Source organism: Helicoverpa zea, chromosome 2 (genome assembly GCF_022581195.2).
Source record: "Helicoverpa zea isolate HzStark_Cry1AcR chromosome 2, ilHelZeax1.1, whole genome shotgun sequence".
Classification (NCBI taxonomy): domain Eukaryota; kingdom Metazoa; phylum Arthropoda; class Insecta; order Lepidoptera; family Noctuidae; genus Helicoverpa; species Helicoverpa zea.
The window spans coordinates 3,388,503-3,401,249 of NC_061453.1; the positions used below are offsets into that span (position 1 = coordinate 3,388,503).

General features: G+C 35.4%; 3 protein-coding genes across 8 annotated transcripts in view; 1 reads left to right on the top strand and 2 right to left on the bottom strand.

The window, feature by feature from the left end:
* Positions 1 to 4,486, bottom strand: part of LOC124636568 (rab GTPase-activating protein 1-like) — a 36,825-nt gene extending 32,339 nt beyond the window's left edge. Inside the window, exons 1-3 of one of the 5 annotated variants that reach the window (XM_047172715.1) lie at positions 4,039 to 4,479; positions 3,766 to 3,915; positions 2,860 to 3,072 (exon numbers count right to left, since the gene is read on the bottom strand). In XM_047172715.1, the coding sequence (XP_047028671.1) occupies positions 2,860 to 3,072; positions 3,766 to 3,906 (354 nt within the window). In that variant the 5' untranslated portion in view covers positions 3,907 to 3,915; positions 4,039 to 4,479. Of the gene's footprint in view, positions 1 to 2,859; positions 3,073 to 3,647; positions 3,916 to 4,038 lie in introns of those variants that run through there. The other 4 variants (XM_047172707.1, XM_047172724.1, XM_047172733.1 and 1 more) reach the window with 4 other exon arrangements.
* A 156-nt stretch (positions 4,487 to 4,642) lies between these two features.
* LOC124636632 lies at positions 4,643 to 6,359 on the top strand. The gene is made up of 4 exons (XM_047172799.1): positions 4,643 to 4,883; positions 5,008 to 5,089; positions 5,179 to 5,262; positions 5,530 to 6,359. Exons 1-4 carry the CDS (start codon positions 4,787 to 4,789, stop codon positions 5,798 to 5,800), a joined length of 534 nt encoding a protein of 177 aa, XP_047028755.1. The 5' UTR covers positions 4,643 to 4,786; the 3' UTR covers positions 5,801 to 6,359.
* An 871-nt stretch (positions 6,360 to 7,230) lies between these two features.
* Positions 7,231 to 12,185, bottom strand: LOC124636621 (stress-activated map kinase-interacting protein 1). 2 transcript variants are annotated; one of them, XM_047172792.1, is made up of 6 exons: positions 11,746 to 12,185; positions 11,004 to 11,390; positions 10,493 to 10,830; positions 9,991 to 10,169; positions 8,865 to 9,003; positions 7,231 to 8,566 (listed from the first exon to the last, which is right to left on the bottom strand). In XM_047172792.1, exons 1-6 carry the CDS (start codon positions 12,081 to 12,083, stop codon positions 8,367 to 8,369), a joined length of 1,581 nt encoding a protein of 526 aa, XP_047028748.1. In that variant the 5' UTR covers positions 12,084 to 12,185; the 3' UTR covers positions 7,231 to 8,366. The 2 variants fall into 2 exon arrangements, with proteins under 2 accessions (XP_047028748.1, XP_047028744.1); XM_047172788.1 differs by having other exon boundaries at positions 11,004 to 11,402.
* Between the last annotated feature and the right edge of the window lie 562 nt (positions 12,186 to 12,747).

Sequence of the window (12,747 nt, forward strand, 5' to 3'; positions counted from 1 at the left end):
AGTTTACAAACCAGATATAACTCCTAACTTCCACGAAAACTAGGACAAAGACACAACAGTATAGTTACTTGAAAACTTCCCTTCCCCCACATTATTTCCCAGAACTTAGTACATGTTTATTTATTTTATCAGTTTTTTTGTAAATACCAATTGGGAATCCCCTCTTTTTTGGAAGACAGTTAAACATTATCACGTGTGTAAAGGAAGAACATATCTGAGAGTTATTTCAATGGCGAAATAGTTTTAAATAAATTACCAGCAAATGAGAATAATATTTTATTTATCATGGTAAGTAAAAATAGAGACTTACCAACATACTTTATCCTGATAATTTAATTCACTGTTGCATTCGCTAGTCAAGGCGAAGTTTACTCAGGGTTCAGAATAAACTTGATCCGTCGGCCGCGTCAACCAATTTACCGCGGGAATTAGTGTCCTACATACGAGTTTTACGGTCAAATAAACTCAAATAGTACACGTTATGGCTCGCACTATCGCATCGGAGTTCGTTAGACTTATACTGCATTTTAACAATCCGTTTATGACGAGGGTCATACGTAACCTTTATAGCAGTTTCATTTTACCGCTTTTAATTCGATATGGGAATTATGCTCGTGCGTAAACGATCTTTTGATAGGTTCATTGTGACGGAATTGATGTAAGAACATACGTCTGAGATTTTAGTCTGATAAGAGTTTACAGTGACGTCCAGACAGTCTGATTTCGCACATTGTAGCTGTTCTAAAGTTCAGTCAGGATATACGCACTAGTGTGCGCGCAAACGCAGTTGCTCTGCCTATTCCCTCTGATGATTCGAGTCACTCTGATGAGACGGAAATCCGACATTACTGGAGAAAGATCAGACGCAGAATCGAAAGCTTTACGTGCTCTCCAGGACACACCGCACAACATAACTGGATCGCTTTAGATATTAACCTCTGGAGTTTTTAGGATTAAGATATTTCTTATGTTAGTTAAACAAGAAATTACGATAATTTGTCTGCGATAAGTTCGTTGAGTCTACTATCAAGGCAGTCAAGCATTATTTATGCAATCTTGTAGGTGTGCATAATGACACAAATTAACGATAAATCAATAAGTGTTATGAAATTACAAATCATTGTTCAATAATAATTGTCATTGCAGATGTGACAGTTCGATAAAATAAGATACGGAGCACACCTTTTTGCCTAATCTTTTGTATTGAATAATCGAGTCACGTCTGAAAATGATCCAAAAATATATTCGACAGACGACAAAAAAATACTCGTAATGCCCGTGTTGACTAACATCGACAATGATTTAAAACGTTAGTGAGGAAAGATCGATTTTCTGAGATCAAGTATAACTGACAAATATTCCATCTTTAATGCATTAAGGCAGGAATATCCTGGGCTTCTGAAATACATCGTAAGCTTTGAGGTCAGTAGGGCCTGCAATGCGAAAAGTAATTGAAATTGCATGAAAAATTAGAAATAAATCTCCTCGCCTTCTAACTGCAACTATTTAAATAATATTGCATATATTTTCTAGGACACATTATACTCAAGGCCCACGCAAAATATACAAAGAACCTAAGTTATGTCATTCAAAGTGAATCCTAAAGAATATAACAATCACTGGACCTTGAGAGAAGGCAAATAAGACTTCCTCGGTTCAGGATTAAGAGCTATATTCGAGTATCAAATAGTCTTCTAAGGAGGATTAGACGCCTTACGTAACGATTGCGCCTGAGTGCACTGTAATGCGATTTATCAAAACGATGCAATAGGTGGCCTGTTAAGGAACTATAACAGATTGGCCTTGTAGGAATATTTTCTCTAGAACTGTTATGAATGAGGTTTATATTTGAATCCAAATGAATTCCTACAAGAAATCATTTTAAGTGCTTGTGCTAGATAGAGCAGTGATTGTTCCTGGGGAGCCCCAGGGGAAAACATATAATTCAGCTGCATGGGTATTAGATTCTGAACTATCTTTAGTATATTAAAAGACAATTCATATTACAAGACTGATGTGTCAAAAATTTTTAGATTGCATCTGCATTCGCGAAAAAAGCTTAATCTTGGTGGACTTTGTTAGGTAAATTAAAACCACAGTAAGTCGTTGTCCATGGATAAGTTCTCAATGAAAACAGTAAACAGCTAGTACTTTTGTTGCTGTGTGAGTTTTTTAATATGTGCTTTCAACTCTAGTCAAGTACCAGTTGTACTAGCATTAGTATGCTATTAAAATTAATGGTTATCTACTATCAGGGCAAGGTTTAGTATCACAAGTCATGCCATTATATGCTATGAAAGTAGTGAACTAGAAAAGGTTTTTTAAATGAATGTTTATGGTACAATCATAGACAATTGTGGGCCAACCCTATTGCACATATGTATATTAATTGCAACAATGCACTTAAGTAAGTAGATAAGTTAACTTAAATTCATATAATGAACAGTTAACAAAGATTTTTTGTTCATAATGACAAAAAAGAGCTTATACTGAATTTAATTACTCTACAAAGTAACTCATAAAATGCTTATTGTATTTAATATTATGACTTTGTAGGGACCAAGAATGTGTCATCACATGATAACATTACGCATGATATCCAATAATATTCCAATTGGTATCTTCGTGATATAAATACAAAAAAATACATATAAATACAACTTTACTTAACAGTAGAACAACTACAGCGTGTCTGAAGCAGACAAACAAATAAGTTTTCTCCAACCTATTGTTTGTCTATGAATTACTATTATCTATGAATAAATCACTGGCCGATACAGGCCTTTGTGCCTGCGTTTGTGTACATTCAAAAGCTGCAGAGAAACAAAAAAAGATCAAGAATTTAAAAAGAATACTGACCTGTTCCCTCAGTGAATTATTCTGGACTGCTGCACCATCCACATCACTCATTTTAACCTCGGTATCACTCTCCACTTCGTAGATGACCTTGTAAAGATCCAAGCCTTCTGGTACGTTAGACTCTATGTTGGCCTCCGGTCTTATTGTAAGCTCCTGGTTAATCAGCTGGCTGCAGCTCACTCGGAGAGAGCCTTGCAGGGTTTCTGATATAGCCTAAAATAGTATGGAAAATTTGCATGATGTGTACTTCTTATACTAATTCTTTTCTTTTTTTGCATCGAAAAGTGAATTTGGATGTAAAAATCTTAGGTCATTAGTGTTGTTCTGAACTTTAAGTGTGTAAATTGCAGCTGATTCATGAGTACCAGCCAAGTCATACATAACAATAACTAGTGGGCATATATATACTCTGTTTTAGAAGAGTATAATTCAAGGTCAATGAATTAAAACAACAATGTATGGGAACAACTAAAGATACACAATGTAATCAACATTATGGTAACCTAATTTATATTATAGAATCTTATAAGAGCCTATTATAAGATAACAATGTTGCTTATGTTGATAAGTTATTTTCACTAATACATTCTTATCAGTATTCATAACAAAATTTCAAAACACTGAAACATTATGTTGTCTGAAGTTAAATTTAGAAGGTTTTCCTGTTAGTATACAAACACAATCTAACTTATTATTCCCGACAGGCTAAGAGAGCAAACAAAAAACTCGTTGATATGCAGTTATATTATATATGTAAATACAGCACAAGTACACAATGTGAGACTCACCTAGCACCAGTTAAGCAAATAGTCATCGCGTTGCGTTATCCACGGTCTCATTTATGTTTTAAAGTGCATTCTTACATGCGAAACGATGAAAAACCGCGTGAAAAACTAACTAACTTACGTCGCTCAAAATGTCTTCCAAATCGCAACATACATTTGTGTTGAATACGGGCGTCGGGCTCGGTGTACGTGATCGATCACAGTAATAATCTATATCTACCGGGTCCAATACCTCTTTTGTCTGATATTCATTGAACTCCATTACTGCATGCTGTTGAGAAACAGACACAAAAAACTATATATTTCACAAACACTGCTGCATTGTGCGACACTACTCGCGCATAAAAACACTATGTTAACATAAATATCACAACACCAAGTAACATAATCTTACCCATTGAATTTTAGGTTCTCTTGCGAGAACAAAACATTTTAAGAATCGATTCTTTTTTTAACTTATTATGCAAAATCAGTAAAAAAACTGCGGTAGGTATTTACCGATAGATGAATTGATTGAAGAAAACAAAACGTCAAATTAAAAATGTCAGCCGATTGGATAATCTGTTCCACGTATCAAAATCACATTGATTTGTTATGGGAACTTCGTGTTATAAGCCGACTTCTAGAAAAAGGGAAGTTTTGTGTTCAACTATATATCAGCGTGTTTAAGTAATAATTAATTTTTTCATTGTGTGTGCCCCCTACTAACTGCAGTTCTGCAATAAATCTTGGATTGGAGGTGATGATGATAGAGATTACAAGACTTGAGTTCAGCTATAATGAGCTATAATCATACCGATAAGGGTTGGTTATGAATACCTTGTCTTGATTGTGGAAGAACAGTTAAAGGAATTTGGGCTTATTAGTTTTGATGGAAACTTTTGAATACGATGTATAATTGTACCGCTTTTTCAAAAAGCAGCGGGGAGCTACAAAATATTACGTTATACCACTACAATCGAGCGGTACGCGGTACCACAGATAAATTCATCACACATGCACTTTTGTAGTCTGTGACGCGTTTATGTCAACGACGGCGTCCGTTTAATAACGTCATGGCGTATTTATAATTTGAAAATATTTGTGTGTTTTATTCAAAAGTTGTTTTATAATTAGTTTTATAGTTGGTAAAAGTGGTCATAATGGAAAATTCTATGAATGAGACTGAGGCGCATCAATCTTTTCGATCGCCGCCGAGGCGGAGACGCTCAACTTTCTTTGAACGGAGGGACTCGATAGGTGTGTTTATACTCGTGCTTTATTTGAATTTCTGAAGTTATCCGACTATTTTATTGCTTGAAATACGTAAAACGTCTACTAGTGGTGTAAACGTGATAATTTATATTTTGAAAACTCTTTTCAGTTCCATATACTATGACTGAAAATGTGAACCCAAACAAACCCGAGTCTACAGTGAATGAGAGGCGTTGTGAAGATATGACGAGGTACGGAACTGCTTTGTAAATGCTACGAAGTACCTGTGTACGTCTACATACGTGTTATATCCTTTAATGTTGTTGTTATGATGTTACAGATACTATCAAAAACTGTTGGTTGAGAAAGAGATGTGGAAGAAGCAAGTAAATGAGAGACGAAACAAATATCATGACCTGAGACAGTATGTATCTTTAGTATAAAATAATTTCTAATACAAAACTATTGGAATTTCTCTTGGTGTTTGCCTAATGGCATCCAGTATAAATAAAGGCATTAACAATCGTCTTTTGTAAGCCTCCAACAACAGATGTAAAATCTTTTCAATAAGGCAATGGCCACATTTGAACAAATATTGTGTACATACCAAAAAAAAAGTTAAAAGTAGGTAGTGAATTTTAGACATGCATACTGTTGCTATAAAACTTATGTTACTTCCAATGATTTTCAGACAATACCAGATGGCAGTAAAAGCACCCAGCAGATCAAAGATGTCCTACACAGCCCTTTCAAATGAAGACATAGAATTCCTCAAAGGCAAACCGAACATATCCAAACTCGCAGACAGTCAACAACAGTTTCACAAATCCATACTGCAGACCAGCGCTCTGTATCGAAGAGCCAACGAAATTGACAATGTAATATTGAGTCAAAGCGAAAAAGTTGTCAGCACAATTACAGAATACATACTAGAAAATAGTACAGTAGGACCTTCACAATGATAAGGAATCAAACCTTTTTGGATTTGTACATAGTTAACTGTAATTTAGAATAATCTGATTATGCTACTGGCTAGAATGATTTTAGATGCTGCAGGAGCAGTTTTGGAATATGTATTTAAACACTAACTTATACTAACTGATCTTATTGGATTACTACAAGAAAGATAATAGAAAGCCTAAATACACAAGATTTATTTTAATTTTGTAATATATAGAGGCTTATGTGCACCAAGTAAAATATGTATATGACTCACTTGATTATTGACCCCACCCATCTTGTGCCAAAAGTATGTCTAATTTCATACATTTGGTGTGCTACAGACATTGAGATCTACCTCATCTTGCATTGTACATGTATGCAAGAAGAGTTCAAATGTTGAATATAAGGTATGGATATGAATACTAACAAGTTGCCATATAACTATTTACAGTGGCATATTTAAACCTAGGTTAATGATAGTATCAAACTGTTCAAACGTATCAGTAGATATTATTTGTAAATAATATTAATATCAGGAAATAACTGTGTAAATATTTTTATAATAAACACTGACATGGATGTGATTTTTTTTTTACAACCAATTCTATTCTCTATACTTAGGCTTCATGATTTAAAAGGAAGTCTTTGGGCTACAAATATAAGTTTAAAAATATAAATAAAAACCACAGAGACATAATTTTCAATAATGAATAACAATTTATTTCATTGTAACTTTACATTTCATTCATGATACATAAATTCGATTCATACAGAAATCAAAATTAAATCACAACATAAATTATTTCATTCATACAAATACAATAATTAAGATTGTACATTGAATATTTATGAAGCAACCCATTGTATACAAAATTCTTAAAAAAATGTATATTTGCAATATCTATTTCAACTGTGTATTGATAATAATATTGGCTTAAAATTGGTGCATAATCCATATAATTAAATCAGTTATACATGTCTACCCAGAGGGGAAAATTCATTATGAATAATTATATTATATTATAAGGCACACAATGGATCACTTCCAATAAAAATAAATTGAGCTGATTCTGGCAGTGGAGGTTTTGTTCATAAATTCAATTTACTAGACAACCGGTTACTATGAGAATTATTTTATCGACAGTTTTTTTTGCTGGCAACATCGCCACTAGTCACAGTTCGGCCATTCAGAGAATGCGTTCCTGACACGTCGCGATTGAACTGACGACGTAACTTTGCAATGGCGTTGCAGTTACGATAAAAATATTTTTGCTGGTTGTTTACCGTTTTAACAATTGAGGAGCATTAAAACAACATTATTATATCAATAATCAATGAATGTTATTACGTCGTCAGTTCAATCGCGACGTGTCAGGAACGCATTCTCTGAATGGCCGAACTATAGCTATTGACGTCGTACTACTCAAATGTGTTTACAATAATTGGTGGGTTTTACTGGAATTCTTGCTTTGGAATACGACGCGAATATAAATCTTATTATTTCAAGACTATTTAATATCATCGATAATTTTATTTAACTTATAATCAATTTATCGCAACTAGTGGCGCTGTTCAAGAATACTTAGAATACTAAAGACATCACTGGAGCTTAAAACTCCGAGAAATCTCCGACATAATATTGCATTGAATTATATTTGCATTTATCCAACAGGATTTCTGTACGACGAACACTAATAAATTCTAACGCAACTTAAATATGGACGAAAATAAGTTATTACAACTTAAACGTATATAATACATCAAATAAAAAAACTCAATAGGTACTCATTTACACTTTGAAATACACAACACTCTTAAGATGTTACAAATGTCTTACATCTAGATACAAAATTATTAAAATTTTAATCTTATGTCGATCCACACTGTAGCGTCCAAACCACTGTGCACAGGGACTTTAAGATAATTTATTGCATTGCATAGGTGTCCAGTTAACATGTTTTTAGCGATGTTACAAAAGTTATCCGCTGCTAATTGGCGCCTTTTCTCAAGATGGCTACAGGCCTATATAAGATGTAATGTCAACACTACAGTGTGGAACGATATCTATTTTGAACCAATGTATTTTATGGTATTCCTATTTATTGGCTGGAAGCCTCTCCACAAACACACCTTGCACACTTGCTAAGCCCATTTCCAAGCATACTTTTACACCAGTATTTTATACAATTCTCTTCAATTATAACATATAATGCTGATTTAAACTGAGAATATACAGTTATATAATATCGAGGATAAATATGTCCATTTGAAATTATTCAGGGCAGGAAAGGACTAGATTATAATAACATAATTTTCCTGGTCAATGAAACCTGAATAATTCCAAAAAGTTCAGATATGCTTATGACAAACTTTTTGCTTTCCATTACCAGCTTTTTTAAACAGATTGTCACCTGTTTCACACATTGGGCCGTTAGGAAATATTTCGCCCAACATGTAAAACCTTCGCTATAAGTTTACACTTCGAACCATAAAAAAGTAAACAGTTTCACTCGTTTCCAATCTTAAGAGTGTTTTAAAGGAACTATCGCAGGAGTATATTACACTGTACATGAGTATCTACGAGACTCAACTCAAATGTTTCGTGTGAAAACTTCGTCTAGTCTGTAGTTTCTTTTCTTTGGCAGTCTTGTAATCGCGTCGGCACGGGCTGTTCCTTAAGTCTAGTATAGTGTTCACCTTTTCTACTATCTCTTTAGCGGTGTCATGCTCGCATTCGAAGTCATGAAGTTTGTACGTCGCAGTCGGCTGGAAGATTGTGGAGTTACCTACAAATAAAAGTATTTTTTTTAGTTTAGTAACTTATTTCTAATTTGTTTATTGAAAGTACCTGCATTGGCATCCTATGTAGGGCCAGATGTTATCGCTGAACAAGGAAACATCAAGCACGTTTTTCAACCGATGTTCTAATCAGAACATTGTTTTTGTTTGTTGGGTCCAAACCTTCAACTCAAGAGTATGGAAGTGAGAGATCAATCGGAACGAATCTAACCGTTTCTTAAACTCAAATCTCACTCACATCACTGAATAAAAATATAAGTACAATTAATAAATGGTGTACATTACCTGCGCTACTTCTGTCCGCAAAGGCAGAGTTATGAGTCGGCGAGTAAACTATCCTGAACGTTGTTCTATTGCCTCTCGTCTCAAGAATCTGGCACCACGCCACCGAGTCTATGCTGTGTAGGAAGTACTTCGATCTCGACTGCACATGGAATTATAAAGGCAATAAATAAAATTCATTATTTAGTACCAAGAAAAGCAGCAATACGACACATTACACAGAAATTATAAAAACAAAGTTCGTGGTGGCCTAGTGGTTAAAAGAACCAACCTCTCGAGTATGTGGGTGTGGGTTCGATTCCAGGTCAGGCAAGTACCAATGCAACTTTTCTAAGTTTGTATGTACTTTCTAAGTATATCTTGGACACCAATGGCTGATAAAAAGGTGAAGGAAAACATCTTGAGGAAACCTGGACTATAGTCTGAAATCACCAACCCGCATTGAGCAAGCGTGGTGATTAATGCTCAATCCTTCTCCATGTGAGAGGAGGCCTGTGCCCAGCAGTGGGACGATAAAAAAAAAAAAAAAAAAATAGGCAGTAACAGTATAAAAACAAACAGGTCAGGTACCTACAATTTGGAGTTAAACTTGCAGAAATGAGCGTGGATTGGACAAAAACTACGTACGTGTAATAATTTCCTTAAAATAATACTTTAGGTAAGTTAGAAATATTTCTAAATATAAATAGGTAGGTACTACGAATGTATTTTCCGCGTATTGTCCCAGTATTTTAAAATCGGCGTTAGGTAATACCACAAAAAAACAACAAAATACAACTGGTTAACTAACTGGTTTACTATCAATGGGCTGACAAAATTCAGTGAATATTAATATATTTCTTTTCAATTACAGACATTTGAGGCCAATCATGTTCATGGGTCCATAGCTTATGGTTTCTTTACCCTGCCATCTTGGTACAGTGCGCCTATAGCACTACGAATGCTTCTACACGGTGCATGAAGCTGGAGCAAGTGACGCGCGCGCAAGCAACAGAGCACGCGGGTGGGTAGTTTGCTTTGGTACATGCGTGAGCCGTTAGATCCGCACGTTTTTAAAATTCATAACGCATATGCCTCAATGCGCGCAGCCTACGCACCCTAAATTCTTACTTTATACCAACCAACTTACCCAAAAAGCATGTTTATGCGTGACTAGCGGTTCCACCTCTATCCTGTCGAGCGAGATGCCCAGCTGTACCGACGTGTTAGTCCTCACTTTGCGCAACAGTTGCACCTTGTAAGCTTTGTACTGCGGCGCTTCTGTTGCCATTATATGTGACTGCATCTTACCTAGGTCTGTGTCGCCACCTGCAATTTTAGAAGAATTTAGAAGGTTTTGTAAAAATGAATTCTTGTGGTGTTTGGCTAGATGCTATCAGGTAACATCAAAGAGTTTAGTTTGGTAAATAACGTTCCCACCTGTATACTGTATGAATAGCTGATTTACCCAATACTTTTTGATAACATAAAAAAATGTCAAAAAGGTTTTAGTTACTAGAATAGGCTACAACAAGTATATGAAAGGCTAACGAGGCTCTGCAATGAGAATAGGACAAAAAATTTTTTGGATATACATCTAAAAATAATGAAGTGCCCATTTTTTTGGAACTTTGTGTATAATTCAAAATTACCTTCATTTAAAGCTTTTAATGCACTCAACACAGCCTCTGATGTGGAACTGCCCCCTGTATTGTGTCTGGATGGATTCTGATGACTTTGTCCCGAGTCTGTTACTTTTGAAAACACATGAAACGCCCCACTCATACCATCCTCAGGTATGGACGAAGGAGGTAGTGTCATAGCATTTTTACTCTTTAGTTCTACAAGACCAAGACATGTGAAGCCGAATTTGGAGCAAGGTTCATTGGCGTCGAGGCAAGGAAAGGCCCAGTCAACTTCCCCGTCGTCCTCTGCTATGCACAGTCCATAGTCATGCACAGATCCAAGTGATATGTCTGGATGTTCAATGCTGAAACATTTTAAAACACATAGATAAGCAGTGTAAAATTGTGTGCGTAAAGCTGTATTTTTTCAGGAAAGTGCATTATTTAACTGACAACCATTATTAAATGGTAGAGGAAAGTGACAAATAAATTAGATCATGAACTCTAAATTATCAGAATGTTACATAGTCACCCTCACCTGTATTTATAGCATGTGAAACCAATTAAATCCTTGATCTTAGCACTGGCTATGACACATACAACTAGGGGGTAGTTCTGATGTTTCTCCGGAAGCATTGTCATGAATATCTTGAATGACTTGGTAGGCAAACCTAGTTGTGCTGTGCCATCGAACTTGGCATACTCCAAATACTGACGATGAGGCAAGTTGGGGCAGTTCTGCAGCTGTTCTGCCAACAAAGACTTCTTCTTCTCAGGCTTCTTAACTTCAAACTTAGTAAATACTTCAGCCAGCTGGTCTGTCGTGAGAGGTGATGAGTCCTCCCATTTTATAACTTTAATTTTAGCTGCCTTTTTCAATGCTTGCTCTTTCTTGTCTAACCATTGTGCTGTGTTGGATCTTTGTCTAGAAATCACTCTAAAAGGTTAATTTACAATTATAACACAAAGTAAAAGTAACAAATTATAGTGCTATTGAAAGTGTTATATCATTCCAAAGTGACATTGTGACTGAGATGACCTAATTCAGTTAATAGCCCAATTAAAATCCTAACTGGGTCACTAGGTAGTCAAAAAGTACTATGTGTTATGTGTGTTAATCTAGGGATACTTTACAGGCTTCAGCTTCAACACGGGTATACTGATCAAAGTTTTAAATGGAAAACATGCATTTTGTTCATCATGTAACACTTCTTAGATAGTGTTAAAGTTATAAGCATGAACTCTGCTAAAGAAGGAAATGGGGACTAAAATGGTGAAACCTGTGGCCTCCGAACTCCTCGTACCGCACGTAGCTGCCGCACAATGGGTCGTCATCCTCACTATCATCCATATCAGGGTAGGGATCAAACTGTGTAACTATTTCTCTGCCAACTTCCTCCTCAGATATATCTCCCATCATATCTTTGCCTTTACTAGGTCCTGGCTGAGTCAACCTAGTTTCTCTTATTCTTTTCTTCTCTTCAATAGCTTTATTTTGAAATACTTTCGAAAAATCCTCTCCAGCCATAACGATTTCACATAAACCGGTGTCGTCCGTCGCGATAAATGCATCACGTATGTTTTTGAGGAGCCAGATTTTATTATCGTAAGTAGCCATTTTATTAATAACACTAATTAGTTTAATTTTATTATTAATTCTTGTTTTCGATCCCCAAAATTGAAACACATGTCAAAGTTGCAGTTCCCAAACAAAATGCTCTTTGCGTGCTCCAAGTCAAAATTTTGGTCAAGTTCACTATTGAAGCTTTAAAAATCCTTGTAAAAGAGATAGAATGTTGATCATTCCAAAGGATGAATCATAAAGTTTTATCACTCATGCTAAGAGATTGAACATTAAATTTTCTATACACTGGAACGGCTTTTTTGACACAACAAGAAAGTAGGACGTTTGTTATTTTATATTCTGTGATTTCTGGGAATTTTTAATATTAAAATAATTGAGCCCAAAGTCAGTAAAAGCAAATTATTGCGTCTGTGATAAAATTGCCATTCCATATTTATATAATTATTCATTAATTTACATTTCATTTGTAACACTTAAAAAAATGTCGTGGAACAGAGAAATTACGACTTTATGTTCTGGCCATAGACATAATAAGGCCGGCAGCACACATCCGGTTTCCGGATACGGTTTCCTGATCAGGAATTCCTATTCGGGATTCCGTGACACTAGCGCACACATTCGGTTTTTTTCATTCTGAATTTACATGGCCAGTACGTATAGAGCCACTTAAGTGAAAACACGCATCATGGAGGATGAC

Excerpts from the sequence above, each read along its gene's own strand:
- LOC124636632 (XM_047172799.1), top strand. The coding sequence starts at position 4,787 with ATGGAAAATTCTATGAATGAGACTGAGGCGCATCAATCTTTTCGATCG. Across the intron at positions 4,884-5,007 it reads TGAACGGAGGGACTCGATAG|TTCCATATACTATGACTGAA; the intron begins GTGTGTTTATAC and ends AACTCTTTTCAG. Across the intron at positions 5,090-5,178 it reads CGTTGTGAAGATATGACGAG|ATACTATCAAAAACTGTTGG; the intron begins GTACGGAACTGC and ends ATGATGTTACAG.
- LOC124636621 (XM_047172788.1), bottom strand. The coding sequence starts at position 12,083 with ATGGCTACTTACGATAATAAAATCTGGCTCCTCAAAAACATACGTGAT. Across the intron at positions 10,831-11,003 it reads TTCACATGCTATAAATACAG|CATTGAACATCCAGACATAT; the intron begins GTGAGGGTGACT and ends AAAATGTTTCAG. Across the intron at positions 8,567-8,864 it reads TGCGGACAGAAGTAGCGCAG|GTAACTCCACAATCTTCCAG; the intron begins GTAATGTACACC and ends TTTTATTTGTAG.